Source organism: Buteo buteo, chromosome 16 (genome assembly GCF_964188355.1).
Source record: "Buteo buteo chromosome 16, bButBut1.hap1.1, whole genome shotgun sequence".
Classification (NCBI taxonomy): Eukaryota; Metazoa; Chordata; class Aves; order Accipitriformes; family Accipitridae; genus Buteo; species Buteo buteo.
Window position 1 is genome coordinate 22,920,578 of NC_134186.1, and position 26,379 is coordinate 22,946,956.

The 26,379-nt window shown below is 33.8% G+C and overlaps 1 protein-coding gene across 3 annotated transcripts in view; it reads right to left on the reverse strand.

Moving 5' to 3' along the window:
• Positions 1-26,379, reverse strand: part of ELP4 (elongator acetyltransferase complex subunit 4) — a 158,246-nt gene that overhangs the window by 120,151 nt on the left and 11,716 nt on the right. For all 3 annotated transcript variants that reach the window (XM_075048200.1, XM_075048201.1, XM_075048202.1), the window contains exons 3-4: positions 18,599-18,720; positions 5,130-5,261 (exon numbers count right to left, since the gene is read on the reverse strand). In XM_075048200.1, coding sequence (XP_074904301.1) covers positions 5,130-5,261; positions 18,599-18,720 — 254 coding nt within the window. The remainder of the gene's footprint in view (positions 1-5,129; positions 5,262-18,598; positions 18,721-26,379) is intronic.

Consider the following 26,379-nt stretch of genomic DNA (forward strand, 5'->3'; position numbering starts at 1 on the left):
AATAACCATCATTTACTATAATGAAGATACGTTTTTATCAGCTCTCAATTTTGGGTATATAAAACATCATAAACCTCCCAAATTTAATATACACCATAGCAGGAATTACACATTTTGAATATGTTTTGCTAGTAAATAAACAGAGGAAATGAATGCATATTTTTGTTCCACATAAACGGAATTCAGCATGCAACCCGCAACATTATTTGAATTACACATGTAATGTTAAAAATCCCCTAGACTGTTATAATATGCAGTATTCAAGTATGTAATAGCTGTCTGCTACAGGAATTGAACAGTTTTAGCTCTTCATGTAACAATCCATTTTCTTCATCTTTTCTGCCCTTCCCATTAAAAAAAAAAGTGCCATCCTAGAAAGAACAGTCAAGCAGAGTAAACCTCAGAGGCAAGTTAGTTTCTTCCAGGGAAGGAAAACACTTGGCACAAATGTAAACCACTATGTAGTATTTTTTAATGTACACACTGTAAAGGAATAACAGATTACCAAAGCAATATTAAAATTGATCTTTAGGTTATGGCACAAACACCACTGTGCTCCTGATTAGATTATCTCTCATCGACTGTTCTAACTCTTTTGAGGAAAAAGGTCATTTAGAATAACCAAACAAGTTTCATAATACAAGTATCAATCAAAACCACGGTATTTCTAACTGGTAAGACGCCTTGACCAAGAAAGGTGCTCAATTCTAGACTTTTAACAGCAGCTTTGCAGGTGAAAAGAAAGATCACCTTTTAGTTTATTTTGAAGACAACTACGCTAAGCCTGGACTGCATCTGAAGTGTGCATTGTACAATGCAGGAATGTGCAAAAATACTTTTAAGTGATTTTTCTGTGTCCCAACTCCAAGACTTACTGCTAAGCTGAACCCCCCATAAGACCCAAGAGCCACCTCACATATTAAATGATAAGGTATTAAAATAAGATGAAATATGTCAATGGTTGTGAAAGAGAACAGGTGAGACAGAAAAGGTAAGAGCTGAAAGTAAGACAGATGTTGAAGACATATTCACACTGTGGAACAGAATGCCTTTTAAAGGTCGTTCTGAAGAGAAGTTTGGATTGGTAGGTGAAATGAAATGCTACTTACTTTGTACTTAAAAACATGGAATTACTTTTGAAAAGTGACCAGAAATACCCCCAATAATTTCAAAAGTTTCTCAGTAGGTTCTGTAACAACTTAGAACATTCTATAAAAGGATTTTTCTTTTAAGCAGGCCAATATATACATTTTATATGCTGTCTGAAAGTTGAGCAGTGTTATGTGTGTATGCAGTGAAAATTCTTTGGAACAACTTCTGCTCCAACTTCAACATCTGCTATTCTTGCTATATACAGGAATGACGATAGGTATACTGAGTTATTACAATAATGGCATCTCAATAATTTTTCGTGTGTTCAGCAACAAATTACTAAGTTCCCACTCCAATTATTACAGAAAGCTTGTGCTTTTCATAAACCTTGGTCTTGCTAATAAAATAAGTACTATAACAGTAAAAAGAAAGAATACAGACATGCCAGACATGGCCATGTATTTATAATTAGATTTCTGAACTCAATCATGCTATGTATTTCCACAATTTTATTTCATGCTTCAGCTTACCAAAAATATATTAAACTGTTAAGATTAATTACAATAATTTGATTTAGGGTAAATATTTTGAAATTATTTGATTAATGGATGTGAGGCCTGGTCAGTTATCATAGAATATAAATAGTAACAATAATACAATATCTTTCCTACAAAACCAATAGAATAACCAAACTAACCCCAAACTTTTCATTAAAACAAATAATTAGTTTTTAATTTAAAAAAACCACAAAATTGCTCATGTATATCTAGTCATAGAAGGCACATCAGTTTTACACACAAAAAAAGATAGAAAAACACGTTCTCTAAGTCAGTGTTTTAATTTATTGATCAACAGCTGATTTTTAAAGAAGGAAGTCCAACAAAACATAACAATCTATCAAAATCTAAATATTTTTAATGTAAAATGTAACTTTATTTAAAATGAAGATTCTGAAAGCAATTTAAACAGGGGCTGTTCTTTGGCCTATAATCTATTCTTTATCCGGATTACAGATCAGAATGTTTTTACTGCAATCTCTGCCAGAGCTCATCTTTTTATTGTGTACTTCCAAGCCCCCTTAATGTTTTAGAAAGGCCTTGACTAACTGAACTTTGATCTGATGTCTTCATTGAGAAAAGCTCCAGGTTGCCCATTTCAGATGCAAATCCTTACTGAGGCCCAATAGAGTTTAGTAAAGACAGCAAAAAAGAAGAAACAAGAAGTTTCCAGGATCCTCTTTGAGAATCCTGAGGCACATTGGTGTCCTTAATCCACCCTGCTGCATGGATTAAGGTAGGTGATAACCTCTCTTGATTCAAAAGAATAAGCACAGTGCCTACAAACTGGGTGGAGACTAGGATTTGGCTATAATAAAACACCATGCAATAAAAGCTCGGTCTATGTCAGAAGCCTATGAATAGGCCTCAATGTACTGCATTCCCAGGCTTAGCGGGGAAGCTTGCAAAAAGCCTACCTGAATCAAGTAAGCATGAATAATCTGCCTTAGCAGAATGACCATGGAGAGTGCGAAGCAGAGACTTTCCATTCCTCTTAAGTTTGATCTGATAAATTTATTAGTGGATTGGAGGCTCAAGCCTGTTCTTTCCTGGATTCCTGTTTTGCACAAGGAGAAATACACTAAATTGTCAGTGAGCAGAGTGTGCTTTTATGCTACCGTCTGCTGTTAATGTTTCTAATTGCAATACTAATGTGCTAGAAATCTCAGATTTAGGATGAATCAAGGCAGAAAATTGATTTCATGCTGTGACAGTTTATATATTGCCCCAAGAACATACGCAGTTCATTCAAAAAAAAAAAAAAAAAAAGAAAAAGGAAAAAAACCACACTGTCTTGCATTGCAAAATAGGCTATCCACATACTCAAAAGTTTAAATGAAATTAACCTCTGATACAGATGAAAGTAACAAACTGGCAAAGGCACATCAAGCACAAGATGACCTGTTACTCTGACAGATTTCTCATAAATCTTCTGTCTTTTTCTGATATACAAGGTATGTGCAATATGTAAATAGAAACTGTGATAGTTATGAAGAGTACTAATATAAATACCATGCATAAGAACAAAAATGAGTTATCTAGCTAGTATATAGGGGGTCTAATAAATGGGAAGGGAATATCTGAACTATTAATGAAAATCTCTTTTATTACTTAGAAATAAAAGCTAAATTAAGCATCAAAAGTACCACAAAGACAGCTTTTACTCAGCATTCTTACTTCATATGTAAAGCCAGATACTGGATGGAAAAGTTTTCTGCTAACATGTTTAGAGTTCTAGTTAAAAGCAAAGCTATTTTCTCTCTTTCATACTTGAAACTATTTGACAGTAGTTTTTGAAAATGCACTAGTTTATTAGTTCAATCACTTTGGAAAATATGCCTTGAAATTTTATTCAATGTTATTTTTTTTTCTGCCAAAAGTAAATTTAAAGAATAAATCACAACCAAAGTAATTCATTAAATGATAGTATTAAGTGTATTAAACATCCAGGGTGCTGCAAAGCAACATCAGATTTTTCCTCAATGGAGTATATTCACCAATCAAATTAATTTAGCACAGCACCAAAATTTTATGATAAGTGCATTATAAAATATTGAAAAATATAAATTTCAAAACTATCCTTCACTAATTAGAATATCCTAAGGAATTTTAGGGATGTATAGCTAGCTTAAGAATTAACTTTTATTTGCAAGTTTTAATTTTTTTATAAATTTAACATACACATAAAAAATATTGTACCTCAACTATTCAGAATGATCAGCATCCAATTCAGCAAGCAGCAATGACAACAAGGGAAACACCCCACAAAAGATTGATCATTTTATTCTATCTTGCATAATCAACTTTCAAATAATTGAGGACAAGTACATTATGTATTGTAGAGAAATATTATATTAGTGGAAGAAGTGATTACTTCTATGAAGGTATAGAAGATGAGTGCACACCTAACTGGATTATTTATATGTTTTTCTATTTTGTTAGGACATCAGAATACTATTTGTTAAACAACATGCAATTCTTTCCATATCAATGTACGAGGAATTCTGCTGGATTTTAAAACAGACAAATTATTTTGGGGATGGTTCAGAGTGGCACAGCAAGCTCCACAATAATAAAATTGATGAGATTATATGATTACCCTGGAGGCTGTTTGATTTGGCATGTCACCATATATAAGTCTTTTCTGACACAACTATATAGCCATGTCTGTGCAATTTCACAGAAAACCAGACATGCCAAGTCTTGTAAGATCATTTTGTCACATTCCAATTATGTTTTTTAAGAATACGACTGGACTTACTAGGCAGTTACGACCACATCTAAACCAGAATTTATTAATGTAGGCTAAAATGTATAGAGAAAACAAGGTCTTTGTTCTGGATATTCAAAAATGCTGCAATTTTATTAAAGGTTGATTGTGCCACTGGTTTAAATAAGAAAGTCAGCAGCCATGGGAGACACATTATTCACAAAACACTAACAACTGTAAACTCTGAAAGACTGACCACTGGGCTTGTTTCTTATATTCTCCCTGCACAGTGATTAGTTTCTAGTGACAGTGAAGCTGATATAATCTCAAGTGCTTACTTTAGTTGTTATGCACATGGATAAGCAGGTCAACAGCTTGCTTCGACATAGTACTTTCACTACAGACGTCTAGTAAGTACTGTTGATTAAGCCTACTTAAGTAATTTGTAAGTGACCAAATTATTCAAACTTTCATAAAAAGCTGTCTCAATTTAATAATGCTCATTGAAAAATCCCATAGAACTTTAATGATTTTTACTTTTAAATTATTATTGTCTGCATTAAATTTTATAGTTTCTGCAAACTCTCAAATTCCCTTTCTCTCTGTATCTTTAGTAATAAAAAATACAGTGTTGTATGATAATTAACCTACAGGAGGCAATCCTGTAACAGTGTCCATTAGCAGTTCTGTTGTCTATATTCTACTGAAAAGCATTTGCTCTGCAAATGTTTTTCGACTGCAAGAGGAAAAAAGTATGAAATACTGATTACCTCCACTTTTGGTAAATTTTGGTAGCGCCAGGCTATTTTCATAGAATCCTGAAAATCTTCAGACTTAACAGCTGTTGTTTCTTCTCCCCGTTCATTTCTGTAGATATCATCAAGCAAAGGGGCTGGAAGTTCCTACAGGTGGAGAGCAAAAGAATTTCAGCTATCTACAGTAGAAACAGCAGTTTAGATTTTCATCCTCCCCCTCTCCCCCTCTGCCCCAAAGTTAGCTAATACAGTTATCTTAATATAATGGGACAGTTGCAAAATGTGCAACAAAACTTGATTAAAATAACTGTTCCAAATGACTGGGTCCTACTAATACTGAGCATGAAAAAACCCATGTAATTTTTATGGGAAAAATGAATTATACAAATATAAGAGAATGCAAAATGGAATTATCAAATTGTATGCTCTGCTTTACACAAACAACACATCTTGAGCAGCATCCATATTCCTTTTTTTTTTTTATCTGTCTTTAAAGGTTGAACTCCTAAACTATTCTATTTCTGAGAATAGATAAGTTCCCTGCATAGTGAATATAAGCCTGTTTTACAATAAGATCACTTTTCTTTGTTATCTTCTATAAATCTTTCAAAAGTATTCAACAGACCACAATAGCCTATAGACACAGGCTGAAAACAACTGTGGCAGGATGGTTTGAATTTTCTCTTCTGCTAACCATTAGGTATGATATCTACTAATGATGGATACCTCATGAACACAAACAAGGAAGTAAAAGGAAGTGGCAAGTATTTTATCCTGGAATTTTTAGAAGTTTCTAATGCAAACATTTCTGGCTTAAAAAAAAAAAAAAGCGTTGCACACAGGTGGATTTAATTGTTCTATAAAGACAGACCTGGAGCTTTGACTTAGACCTAGATTAGGAACAATGTTTTATTACAAACTTTCTGCTTTCTCTCTTTGTTGCATAGCTGAAAAAGTAAACAGCACTGGGTAGATATCAAGCACAGCATTCAGAATTTATGCATTGGGCTTCTACACCTACTAAAGGAATGAAGTGCAATCAAGTTTTCTGACCCAACTTTATCACCCATCTGTGTAAGCTGGAGGGTACAGGAATTCTTTATCTGCTTAAAATAGATCAAGACTTATTTGAAAACTAACTTTTCATTAAGCAAAGACTCTTGAGAAAGAACTGAGATGTGGTCTCAGGGGTTAAAAATATACAGAGCTAGCCAGTATCTCTGTTACAAGGTATTAGGTGTGAAGACATAAGAAAACCAATTTTGAAAACTTCAGAAGAATCTCGATCTAAGTATGAGATACGCACGTAACACTGAACATAGGCAGAACCGATACTGACCAGAAACATCTAAATGACATTCACAGATTTATGTAGGCAGACATGATACAAAGACACACATAGAAAGAAGTCAATGAATTTTAAATGAATCCACTTTGGGTTTAGTATTACACTAATTCAGTATTAAAGAATCCAGGAGAGAAAATCTCTATATAGTTCAATATGTAAGCTTGTGAACAACGCGCACTAGTTTTGTTTCTTTAGTGTAAATTAACATAATATCTACAATTATTGACAAAATTGAGAACAAATGTTTCTAATTTCAGGACAGTTGTTTCTGTCTCTCAGTGGTTGGTCAGTACACCCTCCAAGATAAAAGGTAATGGAAGCTATGAAAACTTTTATGTAGTTACTTCAATAAAGTTGCAGAAATAGAACAATTGTACCTATGTGTTTCAGCAGCTAAGCAGAAGATGCAAGCCACACCTTTGAGCAAATTATTTTATTTACTTTCTTTTTGCAAATGAACTGCAAAAGCCTGGTAAACACTTTTCATGAGAATGGTTATGTACAGAGTTAAATTTTCAGATTTCTTACAGCTTGTTTAAAAGATACAATTGTATACAATAAACTCATATTACTATGGTTGTAAAAATTAAGCTTTATGGGTATGAAAACTACATGAAGATTATAATTTTAAGTTAGTATTTAGCGCTTTCATTAAATTTACAGATTTATAACAGATGTTTCAGTAAAAAAAGAAAGTCAAAGTTTCCTTACATCTAACCAGAAAGAAAGCAGGCAAACTTTCAAACCAAAGACAAAGATTTCTGACAGACAGGAGGAAATGAAAACAGAACACTACTGAAAGGTTCTGAGAAAGTATAAATACAAACATGAGCTGACAAGCAAGCCAATGCATTTCACATATATGCAGATACAAATTATTTCCATTTACTTCTAAGAGAATTATATAAAGGATTTTTCTAAAAAAGAAGATGTTATTTTGAATTTTTAATTTTATAACTCAGATATCCACAACAAATAGTTAATTAATCTTATTTTCCAATTAGGGTGCTATTTTGAAAACAAATTACTGAACAGTTAAACTATTACACCAATTTAATTTCCTAATACGGTTATTCATACGTTTAAGCTGGCTAAGGCAAAAAGGTCTTTCTTTTTTAGTGAAGAGCTATGTGATCATCTCAAAATATTGCTCAATTATACTAATTAAAAAAATAAATAAAATCAACCTTCATTTAAAAAGTGAGTTCTGTAAATGAATAATTCTGCAGGCCAAAACATTTCCAGGTATCTCTTCCTTTCACTCACCAAGATCAACTGGCTCCCAGGTACTACCTGGAACTTTTTATAGTGGTGCGTAACCCCTGTTGTTCTGAAAACAAGTGCCAGCCACAGTTTGGAAGATATCATGAAACCCTGCCTAAGCATTTCATCAAACTCCCTGAGCTTGCCTGTTTCTCATCCTAACACTGATACATGCTGCTACCTCATCCTGCTGTAGTATCACCAGGCAGCTATCACATCATCCACAAAGCTGAAATCCAGGAAATCGCGTACTTTACCATTCACCTTTACTGTAGGTAAAGAGAAAAACAGCACCAATATTTTTTTAAGCTATTTAATATTTTTCTCCTCTGGAATCACTGCAAATGCCTGTCACTTGCGCTACTGGTTCATGGTTATTATATAATAATTGGCAAAGACAAATTTGAGACAGGGACATTTAGCTATATACATTTGCTTTTATATAATCACACATAATGTATATTTTACACAGAGACTGTATTTTACCCTAAAATAAAACAGAGGTCAAGACAATAAGGGGTGAGAGGTTCTCCAAGTACTACTGATAAAGTACAAGCTACTTCAATACCCTCATGTAACACTGAAAAAAGTTCCTGCCTTGCAGTCAAACACAGAACAAAACCTTCTTACATGGCACTATATGGAAGGGAGACATTACAAATACTAGCTGTTGACACCCAAGAAGCTCAGTCCAAAACAGAGACAGACACACTATCAGTGCAACACAATTAGGCACTGTGGTATACCTTAACTGTTGCTAAGAATGAAGCAGATTAAGAGATCAAGGAAAAATGGTTTCATCTGAAGCTGATAAAGATTTTGGCTGTCAGAGACGAAAACCTATCTACGTATCCATCTGAAATAGCCTTTTTTGCCAATATAGTTTATTTTTCTGACGTAATAAAGAGATTTTATTCTGACATAATAAAAAACTTCTAACATTATAAAATGATTGTTTAAACATGACTAAATTCATACAAAGCAACATGAGAAAATCCATGACTCAGTACCATGGCAGTTAGCATATGCATCAGCTTAGGTCTGTTTTATGCTGTCTTGTCCCTTGCTGCCCCACAGAAGGAACCAGGAGCACTTGAAAAACTCTCTCATACCAAGAGCAAGTCTTATTTCCTCAGTTGCTTTTCTGAAATACATTTACCTAATAACTACCATGCTTAGCTGAAGAATACATTTCTTAGATGTACCATGTTCTTGTCGCTATGAAGGAAACATGTTCACATGATGCACTGAGACTTAAGACGTTTCTGGGGCTACTAGGTCTCACAGCCATATAATTTTCTACCCCAACAAACACTGTGCTCTAAACCAAACATATCCTGAATCATATTCTTGCACATGGTGGTTGTGAATTTTACAGCCTCTTAGTAGGCTTCGTACATAATTCAGCTGCAATCTGGAAAAGGTAGTCTGCCTGTGGAGCTGACTGGTATTTTGAAGACCAATTGCTTGAGCTCCACCTGGTATATTAACTTGGTTAAATATATTCTGGGATGTTGCACTTAAGCACAAATAGGAAAAAAAATTCCAATCCTATCCATGATCTGAGTATATCTGTAATTTGAACACATTTTAGATAAAGATTACTGAACAGAACTAATAAAGATTGTTTACCTCCAGATCTGCATCCTAACATTATCACTATTATCCCAGCTCCTCCTTACCCTTGTTTCCCTCCCATTTACACTAAACTGTATGAAAGAGAGGCAGAACATGCAGTTCCTGTTCGAAGGTATGTCTACATTGACTAGAAGCCAACATGCATGCCTTCATTAGCTTGGTAAAAGACTAAACACAATACATAGGTGATCATTAATGTTGTTTTGCCTTGGGATGTACTGATTCATGTATCCCAGTCCATACTTTTAAAAAATCTTTTAACTAGATCTTTGTATAAGCACATTTGGAAATGGAGAGAGCTCAAAATTGGTTAGTAGGCTTGGGACCAGGGAGAATTACAGACACAGAACACAGTTATATAAACCAGCTTTATGGGCAATATTGAAAATACTGAAATTGAAGTGATCCAAACATTTCTTTTTATCTTCATATCCTCTTTTTATCTTCATGATAACTAGAACTGGAATAAAAGGTTTCCTGCTCTTCTGACACTGCAAATTAAATGTTATTCTTTGTTTCAAGGAACTAGCTCTTTCCAAACCTGATCATGCCTTAGTGAGAAAAAGTCTCCAGTTGTCATAACATAGGTATATTCTCAAAGATAAAGGCTGGCTGGTTGGATATATACTTCACAACTCTTCACTGTCATGAAAGGTTTCATTACTGTCCAAGAACTATAAAGCATTCATCAGTTCTCAGATTGTGCTTAAAAATTGAAGGAAAAATAAGACTTATGGAAAGGGCGAAGCAGACCAGCAGCCAAACTAGCCACAGAACACAGACGCCTTCTGGAACACCTATACAAAAACTGGACTGAAAACTATACAGCAGAACATATACAGAGTGCAGTGGAGGGCATGGTTTCCATGAGTGCCATTTAAAGATGGCTAAGCCTGGACTTTTCCTCAAAATATCTGCCCATGGGAGATTCAAGAGCAGGGCTTTAGTAAAACTCCCTTTCTCCCAGATACATTACAAATTGAGAAACAAAGACACATTGAGAAACAAAGACACTAGTTTCCAGCAGTCTTATTAAATCATTATTTATGTTTGAGAACTGTACTTCTCTATCATATATAAAAAGCACCTAAAGCTGCTGAAATTATCAGAATTTAAAAAAGGATTTTGGATTATGAGCGTATTTGGGATTAAATAAGTTTATATTCTTAGAATCAAAATCAGATTTTCAGAAGAATACAAGACTCTTAAAATTTTTAAAAGTTACTTCCAAAATTTCATCCTGAATTTGGAAATAAAAGTGTTATTTAAACAAAAGACTAAGAAAAGGAGAGTTGATTTATCAGCCTGTAATATCTATTTAACCTATTTCTGCTTAAAAATATCTTAGCTCCCACATCCTATAGCTTTGAAAAGCTCTGGGACTGACAATTTTGTGGCATCAGTGTGTCAACTCCTGAGAACTGTTACATTCTCCCAGGCTAAAAAAAGACAAATTTCTCATAAGGTATATAAAAAAACAAAGCATGTAGCAGTGCATTAGTTAAAATAAAAAAAAAAGAAAATGCACAGCACTTCTTGGGGTCAACTAAAATACAAGTCTTTGCTATGCAGCATGAATACACCAAAAAGGCAGACAAGTGCTAAAGTTATTAAGTGCGGTTTGGTTGGGGCATTTGTCTGTGTCTAGACTGAGATGTAGTAGAAAGGAAAAAAAAGAAAAGGAAGCTTGTTGCTATCTTTTAAAATAAAAAAATAGGTGCGGGGAAAAAATGGTTTTCTAAAGTGCTAACACTAAACAACAATGCAATTAAAATAATTTTGTTTCCTCCAAACCAAGCTTATGAAGGTTTTATTGCAAACAGGAGGTAATTTATTTTTTATTAATAAATCTTTTATCTTTGTAATAAAATGGTGTACAACTCGTATCTGCTGGCAATCCAGGCCTTTCTGTGTTTGCTGCCACATTACTCTGCCTGCCTTGTTTTGGCAGATGCACGAAGCAAAATCAGATTCTAACAGTTTGACCTCTCTCACTTCTTATGTTCTCTAGGGGATAATAAAATCCAAGATACAATCCCACAGCAGTTAATGAAGCTTAACCTCACACCCTCTTAATTACCAATGCATTACACCAACTATAGGCATCATACTCCTCTCTAAGCTATTTTACAATGCTAAAGAAGTACTACTGTGCTATTATTTAGCAACATAATCCAAGCTGTATGTGAAATCCCTCTTATATGAAATCCTTTGATCCTTATGGGTTTCAATAACTGTATAATTAATAGTACTTAAGAATTTAAAACATTATCTATTTATGTATCAATAGATATGCTGTTCACATGGTTTTATGCAACAATTTTGCAATGCAATATCATCACAGGTATGATTAAAGAAACGTGAAATAAAAAAATATTAAAGGGAGTACAATTCACTGTTGATTTCTAACTGCAATGATATTTAGCTAGTTTAAACTCACATGAATTTAAAGCTCTTTTTCATTATGTTAATTTTTAGTATTTAAAGGACACCAGATGGTAAGTCAGGAAGGGTAAATATTTTCTTTTCAATAATGTATTATATAAATGTCATTTTAAAGGGGCCTACTCCCAAAAGGGGGGAGGATTCTATTTTGATTGTAAACATTTGTGAAGACAAGGTCTATTGTCAAAGAACACAAATGACTGGATAGAGAATTTTTCTCCTTTCAGTGGCCCTTGTACAACAATTTATTTCCATCTCCAGGTAAGGATATTCTACAGAAATTTTTCTTTGACATTCAAAAGGACCAAATGGATGTCAACCCATGATAAACAAGAATTGTGTGAAGAGAAAAGGGAAGTAATATTCCTCTGTTTTATGAAATAAAAAAGGTTAATTGAAAGTACTCTAAGGGGTATTTTTTTTTAACCCATAAGAATATATTCTCTACTTCACATACACAGAAGTAAACCCTACAGTCAAGTCACAGAACTCTCTGCTATAACGTCCTCGCACTATGGCTCCATTTCACAACATCAAAACCCAGGAATGCATATGAGAAGATTAGATAGTTTTTTTTTTTATTTCATCTTTTTTCTGTATCGGTTCATGAATGCTTAATTAAGTAAAAGAAAAATACAACAAAAAAGAGAATGACGTACTAAAAAAAGTAATGTGAAGAAACTAAATAAAATGAGAGTGCCCTTGTCCAAAATTCTGTAAATTCTGCTGCAGTTTATAATGCACTAGCCTAAACAGATTTAATAATAACAGCATTATTCATGAACACCTTTAGAGATGAGCACTGTAAGCAATTGTCCACTACTTGAGCAAATCAATTCTACAAAGTTACCAACTAGATTTGTAAAATAGTTATTTATGAACACTGAAGCCTAAACATTTGCAGTTTTTTAAGCTACTGCTTTTATGATACATTTATCAGGCTAAGTAAGATCTGTCTTTAAAAACAAACATAATTTTATAAATAAGATCATGAAAGAAAATATCCTAATAAACAGCGAAGGATTGTTAGATTTGAAACCTGAAATTTAAGCCAATCATTTATTTCCACTAGTTCTGGAAAATCTTTTTATTAGATTGGTCTGAACTTTTGACAAAGACCAAGCTTTACACTTTAGAGAGTTCCCAGCGTGGGTACTGCTTAAAAGGATTTCACTCTTTTTAAACAGAAGCAATTATTTTTTTTCCAGCATCCTTTTTCACACCCATACAACTTCTCTTGTCAAGTTTATAACACAGTTTTGTAAAGCAGAAAATTATGTATTACAACATAATTAAAATATCTGCATTTTAATACAGAAAAACGTAAAATAGACATTCCATTTACCCAACATGCAAGCAAGAAAAGTAAGCAGATGAGCAAGAGCTATATGATAAAGAAAATAGATTTTTCAAAGGAACTTTCAAACTCTGAGACAGCTGCCAGGGTTAGCTTCAACCCTAGTCTTTGCACCACAAGGCTATCTTTACTTCAGAAAGAGAGAGAATAGGTGGTAGGAAAGTTCACTAGTGTTGTAACTGTAATTGGATTTCTGTGTAATAAGTGATAACATTTAACAGCACGCAGCAGCTGAATCACTGTAAGAAGGTCATGTATTTTGAAAATACAATTGGGAAAAAAAGGATAATAGGATTGTAGCCCTTCTTGCATATATATTTTTACCTTTCAAGCTGTTATGCTTTTAGTTTCTTTATGTAGCATGTAAAAATGTCAGATGACAGAAAAAATACCTCGTGCATTCATACACAGCTTCTTTCACAACACTAGATAGTGAAGAGACAGGAAGGAGTTAGAAGAGAGCTCTTTGAAAATGGAAGTTTGGAAAGCCCTTGTCACCAGCCTGATAATTTCTTCTAGGTTTGCACTCTTCCTTTTGACACAACAATGTTTTAGAGTCATATCTGTGAGGGAAAAATGTAAGCATCATGGTTGAATGTACTTTGCTGGAATAAAAAAGTCCATGTAGACAGCTATGCTTTCTTTCAAGAGGTTGTTTGCAAACACAGTAATACAACACTGAAGCTCAACGGGTTGTTTATTGTTGTTGTTTTTTAAATAACCCTTGAAATAACAAAAGTACATTTTGCTGGATTCTTTCTGCATTCATCTTTTCAGTGGGAAAAGAGTAAGTGTCCACATTCTATTCTTCAGGTCTACTCAGTATAACCAGTTTGTTGGAGGTGGAATTTTTTCAGTCTTTTCCAAATGACACACTTAAGCAAAATGCCATATTTAAAATATACTTTCACTTTTTTTTGAGATCTTTTGAGCTAGGTAGGAAATTTAAAAAAACTTGTTCCTGGAGGCTTTTTTGATCTTGTCCCTATTGTTTTTTTAATAAACCATTATACTTCTCTACATGCACCTCTCAGCTTCCTCACCAAGCGATGCTGCATTTTTTCCTTTCACTGTGGTACCCTACACTACTTGTGTGGTTTCTCCTGACTGACTTGGCTTCAGGATATGTCCAGCAAACACAGTGAAGCTGTGTATCTGATACATGGGCACACTAAGGGCTTTACTACTCAAGAGAATCTTCTGCGTAGGTCTCCAGAGAGCAAACTGTTTGCACATTGTTCATTTTCAAACTTGGAAGTACAATGACACCAGATGTACAAGGTAAATACTGCTTTGTGCCTTAGTATGGTAAGCCTCGAAGGACTTGATTGGGGGTAGAATTCTGGAGAATGTTTTCCCTCTAAGAAGGCTATCCTCTATAGCATAGGTAGGAAAAGCACCTTGACCATAAGCAGCAGGCTCAGATTATGTCAAAGTATGGGGTTTTTTTCCTTGAAGGATGTGCTCTTTATCCTCTCTTCTTGTAAAGAGAACCTCCAAAAGGCAATCTCAACAGAGTCCAGAAGTATCTTGTAATAAGATTCCAGCTTGAAAAGAGATTCCATAAAAATGCAGTAATTGCACAAAGTGTTCAACTTTTCCACAGGAGATGAACAGATGCAGCTCTAGAAAGCAGTTCTGGACCTTCCACTCTTCCACCTCAGGGTTCCAGGTTCCCAATGGAATGGTCATTGAGGTAACATTGGCCGGGGTCCCACAGGGAAATTGCTGGGCTTCAGGGGATGCTGGTTTCTGTTTCACAGCACGTATAATGACCAGTGAGTCTTCCTCTTGAGACAAAATTTGCACAGGCTTTACGGTAAAAGCAACTTAACAGAAAGCACTCTTTATTGTCAAGATGAACTCGTAACTTGCAAATATAATCCAATTTTTTCTCATTAAAAGCTGTGAAAATCAGTTCACCCCCAAGGTCTAGACAAACTAATGAGCAAAAAAGACAAAGAAACTCTTATATAGGCAGTTTAGGCAGTTCTAGAATTTTAGTGCCAATTCTGAAGTAGGAAAAGTGAGAAATATAGAAATGCAGCCACCACAGATACAGATTTTTTTTTTTTTTAAGACTGGAACCATACCTTGGCACTAACAAGGAGGATGGGCATAAACAACTAAGCTGTTATATAGTTACTTATTTTTATGGCTTCCAGAAGTCAGTTTGGTATCCTAACTTGGAATGGATGCAAGCCTGTTCTAATTTTGGCTACAGTGATGTTCAAGGAAATATTCAACTCTCTTGCTTGCTGTTTCTTGCAAAAAAGCATAACAGTGTTTAAGTTAAAGATTTCCTCTGTAATAAATATAACCACATACTCAAATTTGTATGATCCGTTCTCAAACACATACACTATATGCAACTTCAAAATAGCTGGCATTAACTTTAGAGTGCTGAATTATATAAAAAAATACAGCCACTAAACACAGTGAAGGAAACAGATACAAGAAAAAACCCTATCTACTTTATTAGTTTCTCTTTGTTTTTAAGTTTGAGCACATAACTGCCTTTCATAATTTGTAGTCTAAACTTAATAAAGTATCGTACTGAAAATGAAATGTTAAGATATAATGTTTCCTTCAGTCATTTTATTATTGATTTAGTTTTCTATTTGCCAGTGCAGTTTTATGATCGATCACAAAGTATACCATACTATTTCTTACATTATATACTATTCCCAGTATTTATGCCCTTATAGTAAAAAGTTGCCTTTTGTTGAAGAATATAGATTGAACAGAAATGCTCTTAAATGTTTAAAATACTTTCTAAAAACCAGCATGTATATAGTTCTGTAGGTTTTACCAGAGATGTATAATTTTTCAGCATTATGTCTTAATGCCAATTTCCTGAAGGAGCTTTGACTACAAAAGGCATGAATATGTTTTCAAAGGATGATGGATAAATTGGTGGGTGGTAATATAATATATCTTAGGCAGCTGATCAGGGCTTTTTATCCTCTCCTTGTCTCTTAGCTATACACAATTTCAAGATAATTATGGTCTATAAGAATGTCTTTTCCCCTTCCTACTACCAGCAATATTTGTCTTGGTTATAGGTTCAAAAAACTTCCAATCACATCATAAAATTAGAATAGGGCAATTATGGCATCTCAGCAGAGAACTGAATGTATAAATAGACTGACCGCACAATATGGACATAGGGCAGTTAATGAGCTGCCTTTATGTAAAACACCAGTTAATTAGAATACTAGCTTAGAATATATTGAATCTGTACTTGAATTTTATAAAATAAAAACCAAGCATGAAATGTATAATTCAAGTTGATATGTACCATATCTATGTTGCCTTTCCAGTAAAGAATACAGTCCAATCAGATACTGAAAATAAATTAATTACTAATCTCATTAAATAAAAAGCAATGTTATTCAACGGTCAGATATGCTATATTAAAATCCTGACTTGGTGGAGACATCCAAGTCCCAAACAGCTCATTTTTATGACAGGAGAGGACTTCTTGAAGCACCTGAAGGTCCTCTCTTTTAGAAGTCAAGTGAGGCAATCATAGGGAAAACTCCTTTACTTCTGTAATATGGAGACCCAACTGTGGTCAATGCCAGTCTTAGATCGACTTCTTCCAGGTGAGGCAATAATGTTTTTTAGGTAACACATGCTGGAATTTTAAGAAGTGCCGAAGCTTTCCAAGTGTGAAAGCACATCATTTTCTAGACTGACGCCTAGCATATTACAGGGTTACTTCACTGAACCAATTTCAAGACAGCAATACAAATCAGAGAAATCAACTCTACTGTGCCTTGTCTGTTAAGCAAAGGAAGTGTTGAATATTCAAGGTAAGAGTATAAAAGCATAGACAAGAGTACTGTTGGATATATAAACACACAAATGGAGGAAGAAAACAAGACAAAATTATGTTTTCCTCAACTTTCCTGTAATAACATTGTCCATCCATTTATAAACTTTTATAGTAACACCACTATGGAGTTACAACAGAGGAATGCAGTATTATTATGTAGTGTTTACCCCTGAAAAGTAAGAAGGAAAACTTACTCCAAATCAGACAACAGAACTCAGTAAGTCACTAACTGACCACAAATTCAAACTGGTACAAGAAGGATAGATGTACATAACAATGTCTGTTGATTAACATGCAAAAGCCTAAAGAACAGGAGCTAGGAAAAATATGACATGCTTTGAACAACAGATTCAAAGGTGAAGGAAAGAATAAAACGTAAGTTAGCTACTCCATTTTAAGAAATTTTAATGCAATGCAATAAAAATATTCATTTGAATAATGAGAAAAATAACTGCAATGATCATGTATTGTATGGTCAGAGAGTCAATGGCTTGATTATCAGTTATTTAAAACCAAATATTACTAAAGAATATAGCAAGTTCTTACGGAATTCATACTTCACAATCAATTTCTAACCTATTTGTTTAGGCTATATTCTAAATCACAAGAACAAATGATAAAAATTTCACCCCTAAATGAACCCTCTTTAAGTTCATAAAAAATTATTAGATTTAACATAACCACAATCATATCATTTCATTAAGAATATACTTTTTCCTGAATACTGAAGATAATATTGAACAGATAAGGCATAGAATCTACCATCACTAGGTGGGAAAAAAGAAAAGTAATCATTTTGTCCAGAAATAGTCTCTGAAGACTCTTAAGGAAATAGCCAGACTTTACTTGATGCAGAAGTAATCAGTAAATTATATGTTACTTTTGATATTAGAAAAAAGCAGCCTTAGAAAGACATAAAATATTTAATGAAATTTTGTAAGATTATCCTCACACTTCAGCATTTTTTGCAGTGTTGATCAGGCTTTTTCCCTTATATAATTTCCTTATAATTGAAACTATTAGTGTTTGATTAGGAGTTCACTGAAGTCTGAAAGGAACCTTTCTATATGACCTAATCCAAAGCTGACCATGTTTCCTAGCAAAAAAAGAGAGTCAGAATGAAATGTACATGTAAAGGAAGGTGTAAAGATGTTAAATGATATTTTTATTTTCTATAGGAAACTACAATAAGTACACAAATTGTACAGTTTCCACCACAATATATTCAAAGCAGCTTAACTACTCTTCCTGATAGGCAGATGGAAACTGTAAACAGTTGGGTTTACTCAAACCATTCAACTAAGCCAACTAGTCTGTCTGGTTTTCATCCATAATCAAAATAAAGGATAACCAGGCTCCTAGCCTGATTTGGCCTTGGGAGGATCTTACTCCATAGTCCATAGAGGGAGGCTACTGAAATAAATTTAATTCCCAAACCTGGCCAGTGTAAATACTCCTGCACTTCCCAACACATTCTTAGGAATCACCAAGACTAATTAATTTCTTACTACACAATATATACACTTTAAAATCTATTTAAATTCATCAAGAGATTACAGCTTTACTTGTCAAAAGCTATGAGTCTTCTTTACCTTTAAAATGTTGTCAGGATGCTCTTTAGCAGAAGCAACAAACAAGTCATGTCCACAGACAACTCCCTCTGCGAGAAAATACTTGAACAACAAATTGGAGTAAAGACCGTACTTATCTTCCTCTGTGAAAACAAGAATGGTTGGAATTTTTTCTTTTTTGTTAGATAAATCACCCACCTGTATTTTCACAACTCTATAAAAACTCTCTTTTGGTCTATCTCCTAGAGTATATAATGTACAACATAGATAACAGGTAAAATATGATTCCAAAGCTTTAAAAATAATGCTTGATAATACTGTATTCCTAATTTTTCAAGCCAGGGAAATAGCACTCAATCATGTATTTGATTCTAAGATATGGACGGGATACAGCAATAAGTGCTATCTCCCTAATAAGGTTTCCCATAAATATCAACTGATTACCAAAATCATGGTTTAATGCGAAGGGGCTTTGTTCATTTAGGAGAACTGTGTTAATATATATAGTCTTAATCCTGAAAATATTAATCAACTTGCTTAAAGTATCTATTAATTGATGCTTTTCAAATGTAGTCATCTTTGGCATGCTAAATATATATATATACACAAAGGTATCATTTCTTATAGAGACATTCTTACATCTGCATTTCTTTCTGAACTATATATTGATATATTGAAAAAATAGACAATTTGCAATGCTGTTTTTTAAAGCTAACCAGAGCAAAATCATGAACACATTCAAAAGACACATGAATTTATAGTTTAAGAAGTGAGACAATACTTGTTAACAGACATTGTGAATACTAGCCTACCAAAATAAAAATACAAACTCCCACTGACTTTAGAAAGGCTAGTATTTCCTTCAGCTTCTTTGTTGCAAGTTAAGTATCAGAAATTACCAGAATTAGAAAGTCTTAATGAGCTTCATACAACTAAAACTTATCATAACTCAAAACTATGGTCGAAGTGAATGAGTAAATAACAATTGAAATTTGAACCATCTCTGATTTTCTTTATTTTTAGGAAATATAAACAATAGCAATGTTAAGGCTAGCAAAAAAATTCTTAACAATATAACTGCCTGATTAATTGTCCAGTAAAATTTTAGATCATGCTCTTTGGGAGAACATATTTCTGATATTTATTTAGAAAGATATCTGAAATATTTTGTGTGGAAGAAAAGTAAATGCAACACTGTAACGTTTCACTTTTTCATCTCTTAATCTGGCTGCTGGAAGATAATACACAGGGATGTTGTAGCAGAAAAATAGAGAGATATATTTTTTTTATACAGAACCAAAAAGACTCTTAATCCATTCTTTGTGTGACTTGGAAACAATTTCCTCATTATTATAAATCACATATGAAAATACTAAAAGAAAAACCACAAAACCAATAACAAAGGCTGAAAATCAGAAAGTTGTCATTCATATCTAATTTGTAAAAAATACTAAAGAAGGAAAGCAAAAAGAGTGTAACTTTGATATGTACCAGAATAGCATGTTTTAGACCTTAAGAGTTAAAAAGAACCAATGAAGCGGAGTAGGAGGAAGGAAAGAAAGAAAGGAGATGTATATCCAAAAAGGAGAAAGACTATTAATAGCAATGGGGAAACTTAAGAAACAAATCACAGAAAAATGGTGTTGCACTGCTACACTCCTAATATCATGCACAAGTACCGACACCTTCAGTGGTTAGATTAACAAGAGAAAGCAATTCAAACCACAAGTTTTCAAAGTCACTGGAAAAGGAACAGTTCTCCCAGAGATATCGCCCATCCTCTGTGAGATATTGTGCAAACCAGAATTTATTCCCTGCTTTTTCTATTTCACTTTAAAATCTAGTATTTGGGATTTTTTTTTTTTTTAAGGTAAAAGGTATACACTTAAAATGTGGAAAATTTATTTCTTTTACTTCTTTCTTCTTTCTTCATCAGAATAATCCCTAAAGATATAGTGTCAAGATTACCTACTTTGTTGTTAAGGATACTTCTTTAAAAGTTTCCCTTTCATTAAACCCAAGAAATGAAGTGACTCTAAAGCAACATTTCAAGATAGAGAAAAATGCTTCATAACACCATTGCTAAGACAGGAAATTACATAAAACTGGACATCCAAATAAGCCAACGGGAATACAAAAACTACAACACTGTTGCTACTAGTACTAGCCATTGATACATCCAGTTTATTGTAGAGTCTGATGATTTAAGAACTCAGATTGTATGGATATAATTTACCTTTGATACTGTTAACCTGCTTACTAGGCCATATTAGCCTTCTAATGTACTTCTAATAACACATTTATCTTTTTTTAAAATAAGTCTAGTGAAAAATAGGGACAGATCAGTATCATGAAAAGTACAGTACTGACAAAGGCTTACTGTTGACAGTGCTGGGTTCCTTATTAAAATTTCAGCAGGACTGATTTCCAAAAGCATTACAGAATTACAAACTGCAATTTCCTTGAAAGTTTGGAGCTCTTAATTAAATATTTTATATGTTTACTCTTGCATCCTTAAAAAGCCATTAATAGTGTTACTGAAGAACTGTTTTTCGAGTAACTCAGCTCCATATATTGTGCTGTGACTGAGGATGTAGATCCATGTATAAGACTTGGATGGAGACAAGGCTCAATTCAGGTAAAACTGAAGCACTACAGGTGCAGAAGCAAAAAGTAGAACTGACACTATCTAAAGTTTTGAATAAGTATTACAGTCTTATTTTGTAAATATAGTATTTGGAGCCTGCTTAGATCTTAAACTGCTTCAACAAGATGTAAATAAAACCCATATGCAGAGTAATTCTCCCTTATAACTGAAGTCCAGGAACACATACAGCTCCTGCCCCCTAAATGTTGGCTCTCTCTAGTTATTTATGCTTTGGTTGCTTACTGCAATAACTGGCAATATATTATTCACAGTATATTGATTTCCATGTGCTAATCGCCATCTATGAAGCTCTCAATTTAAGAACCAAAGCCCTCTAGAAGTCAAAGTGACAGCATGATATCTACCTTTTTTTTTTTTTTTAAATTGTCTGAACTACCTGAAAGAAGCCACCAAGCCTCTCATATAATCACATCACTGCAGTAGATGTCAGTGGAGGTAGCCAATTTTGTTAGACCTCCCTCCCTTTGAACAAAAGAGAAAAAGGAACCCTAGTAGGGTGCTCTGGAAGGATCCTCAGCTGTAACATTTAAGTTATCCTTGGTGAATCCAAAATCTTGATTTCTCAATTTTTATCTACAGGTTGAAGTACACCTTCTTCGCCATTTGAGGCCCAGAAACACTGAGTTGTATTGCATATGCACAGGACTTAACTGACATTTAATGAAGTATAAGCCAATATTTCATTTAGTCCAAGTATTTTATGGCTTGTGTATGTGCATGCAGCTATACAGAGAGTCTTTCCGGATCATCATTTCTGATATTAATTATTCCTTAGAAAGTAAACAACATGCTCAATTTTGTGCCAAGCATAACACAGAAACTCCATAAACCCTGAATAAATATAAGAAATCATACTGTGTGTTGATGATTATTTAACTAAATTAAGAGGAAATAAGGCTGTAGTAGTTAAGAATTTTTACTCAAATTTTATTTGAAATGCCGAAATGTTAAAACTATATAAGTGAAGCAATGGGGAACAGGGATATAAACCCTTTTTCTGACCTATCCAAGATTATAATTCACTTTGTTGAGTGATAGACTTGTTTGTAATATAACAGGACTAGAGAGGTTCTTACACTGCCATACCCTTCCAAACAATGTTTTGCAAAACAATAAGGAATTTTCAATTTAGCAAATTAAAAACATTTACATTCAGTGTAAGGACACATCATTTTAGCATTAACCTTTCCTTTAGTCTTCTTACATTGATTTTCATAACAGTGAACTTACAGTAAAAATAGGAAATTAACTATGGAGAGTGATCTAAATATAAAACACCTCATAGTCTGCTACAGTACTCTAAGGATTAAATGTCTCTCAGAAAGCCTTTACAAACAGTGTATCTTGAATTGTTAAAGTCAATGCATCTGTAAGAATCCCTCAGTTCTTCAATTTGTCAGATAGAGGATGGCTTTTTATTGATTCATTTCTAGGTCACTAAACTTTTGTGGTATTCAAAAGATCTAAAGTGCACCCATATGGGGCTTTTCTGATAGCATCCATTGTACCCTGGCTTCAATAGTTACGTTGCTATTCAAAACCATAGGAGTACAGCTTTCTTCTTGTAAATAAACAAACAAATCATTTAGCACAGGTACTTCAGTATCTCACTGATTACTTTCATAGATAAATTGAATGAAATACTTTGAAGTATATTTGATAACGCTTGGACTTGCTATTTTGATGGCTAGGAGAAATTCTCAACTGTTATCTTTATTTTTCCAAATTACACTCACATCCAAAAGAACTACCTCCATTCTGTATGTGTAGGAACTAACACTTAAATGCATCTTAGTCAGCCAAATATGTAAGACAAGCCTGGTCCAAATCTTTATTCTTAGCCTCCATACTAAAGAACTGTCCCATCAGCAGCCTTCATTGTGAACTTTACTTCTAGCTAATAAGGCACATAAACAAATAAGACTCTTGCAGCTGCAGACTCTTTTCTGTGTCCAGTCACTGCAAGTCACACAACAGTCCACAGCTTTCTCTGATTCTTTTCGAACAAAGAGTGTTCTACAGCTAAGTAGCAGGTGAGTAACTAGTGAAGCGTAAAACTATACAAGGAAAAGATATTATTTACCTAGAAGTTATGCATATTGTCTCCAGGACAAAACCTCTTCTGATCTTACAAATAGGGACATAAATAAAATAGTTTATTGTGATCGTTATCCATTGGTCTCTTTCCACAACAGCAATGCTTTCATGGCTAAAATAGTCATGAAGAAAAAGCAGAATTGTCAGTATCAGTGCAATGAATTCCAACATATAACCATGTTGAAAACTAAGGATAAAGACCAATTCTTATTTATGGCTCTTTTCACCCCTACACTGTATAGGCTACTGAACACATAAGAGACATTCTCTACACCTTTGTGCACGGACTTTCTGTAGCTACTACTCAGAAGTCAGTGGGTCATGGAATTAGATACAAAATTTTAAGGCACTGGAGTTTAGCTAGGGCACAGAAAACAAAGAGAGCAGATAGGAGTGAGCCACTGTAAATACATAATTTATATAAAAATTAAGGGCAAAAATCTCATCTAATTATAGAAATTGATATGTAAACATGTGGCCTTAAGAAAAAATCTCTAGCTGTAACTGCTCCCGCTGCACAGAGGTGTTCATGTTCCAAGAGAGGGATGGAGAATAAGCTCTATAACTTGAAGAGGAACAAAAAGTCAGGAACAAAATCCACCATAAGGTAACAAATATGTATAGATCGTGTTTACAATAGCTGACTTTTAAACATCAATATATTAAACGTCATGAAGGTCTTTGAAAAAGTCCAGAGATAATTTGTAGTATAATTGCTTAAAATGATGAGAGCTAGAAGAGGAAAAAATAAGACTGAAACAATGTAATGTACAGATAGCTTATTTTTCTTCTTGTACAAAGCCTAGACAGGTTGCCCTAAAGCTGCCAAAAGCCTGTCATAGCCTATCAGTATTGATCATTTTTTCACCAGATAGTTCTACAGTACGGTACTGTGACCTAAGGTGTGTCTTTCTGTAGCTATGAAACATCTCTCTGAATTGCTGCAGGTTATAAGATGCGATTATTTTAATAATCTGAAATTCCATTTAAAAGATACTTTACTAATGTCCACATTTACTAAGCTTGAGGGGATATACTTTGTGTCACTTGCATTTAATTAGCACATGCCAAAACCACGTTGTCAAACATGTAAGTTACAATATTTGGCATTTGGCCATACTTCAGGAAGGTGAATTCTGGTAACTTGTATTTTGTAGAATTATATCTAGCAAATCACTGTTTTGTACCTCTCTGGAGATTATCTTTTTCAACTTTAAAAAGATGATAAATTCAATTATATGGACAAGTGAAGAGAGCTCTTACCAGTCAGGTTAAATTGCATGTCTAACAAAAATAATAGTAGCTAATTAAAGTAGCTGAAAATGCTTCAAGGCTTAGAATGTACAAGTATAGACCTGCTTTTAACCAGACAACTTTAACTTTTAATAATTGACCTCAGCTACCAACAAAAACCTTCCTACCAATAATCTTTAAAACATTTAGCTGTCAATGACCTTGTCAAAACTAGAGCATCTTAAAGGTATGTAAGAATGGGTCCTTATAGGGTACCCAGGAGAGACCTATTTGAGTATGCTGTAACTTACTATGCAGGATGTGTTATATTTTTATATAAAGGCTTATTTAAAAACCAAAATAATATCCTCCTGGAAACTCTTCCTGAGGCTGGGAAACAGACATCCAACAGGTTGAAGTACATTGGAGAGAGGAGGGGGGAGAGCAGTGTGCTTAATCAACAGCTATACTATTTGTTTGTTTTAAAAGGGGAGATTCTTCTAGAAAGCTAATCTTCTGGAGCAGTTTAAGATGAAACAACAAACAAGTGGTCTCACATTCATATTGAACAAACTGTTTTGGTAGTGTTCAAATTTCATTTCACGCAGTTAGAATGCTTGTTTTACCAGTTCTTATAAACCCAGTGTAGTAAGATCTTTTGAAATTAAAGTATTAATTAAAATATAAAACATTCTTACTATATGAACAAAACCCAGGAAGTTTCAAGTTCCTCTAGTAGCTAGGATCTTGCATGAGACTACCATGTGCCTCAACTCTCGAATTCTCATACAAATAAAACACCAGCAAAAGAATATATTATAGAGTTAAGTTCAACTGAAAATCATGATGCTCTATTATGAATTAAGTTTAAAAAAATTATGCACTTATATTTCAAACAGTATTTTACCGTCTTCTCAAGTAACCTGTGCCATTACTACATCTTCAGAACACAACAGTTAAAATAAATATTTTAATACCCTGAATCTACTATTATTTGGTTAAATTAACCAAGATAATGTGTCAAATAATGAAGATGAGCATTTAATTTGCAAAGGGAGCTAAGCTAAAAGTAATGCAATTTATTCTTGCCTTAGAGAATGTTGAAGGAAGGGGGAAGAATTTAACCTTTTTATAACACTTGGAGTACAACGCAAAAAGATCTTCCTAGGAGGTTTATCACTGACAGCTTCAATCCTGTATAATATTAAGCTTGCCTAGACTAATCTCATGACAGAATTTTTTGTATACTGACAGGATATTCTAACAATGCAGTTACAATTCTACATGCACCAATTTTAAAAATTAGTCTAAAAATTTTTAGACTAATGAGTCACGAATAAATATAGTTCTTACTTTAAGACTTTTTGTATATAATTATATGTTTCAAAATAATACATGGTAAGTCTTATTTGGGAAAAAAAGTTAGCTTTCAAATCTAAAAGAGAGATTCTCCTTTGTGTTTCTGTGAAGCTAAGTTTAATATCAGATCACAAATAAACAAACAACACAGGGGATAAATAAAACCCACCACTGAGCATTGCCAGCTATGCACTCATAGAAAGGGAGAAAAAAATTCAGGTAAAAATCCTACCATTTTCAAATCATTGAGTCTTGTCATTTCTTTCATTAGAACACAAAGCTCACTGCCTTTGTACTCACTTCATCTGGTGCCATTAAGGTCAGGTCAAATGGATAGCTAACCCTATGCTCAACAGTAGCCAAATGCAGATACTTAGGAAGAGGTAATAAGAACTGAACAAGCAAATGTGATGCTTCACCCAAGCACTTGCTCAGCCTTCCACCA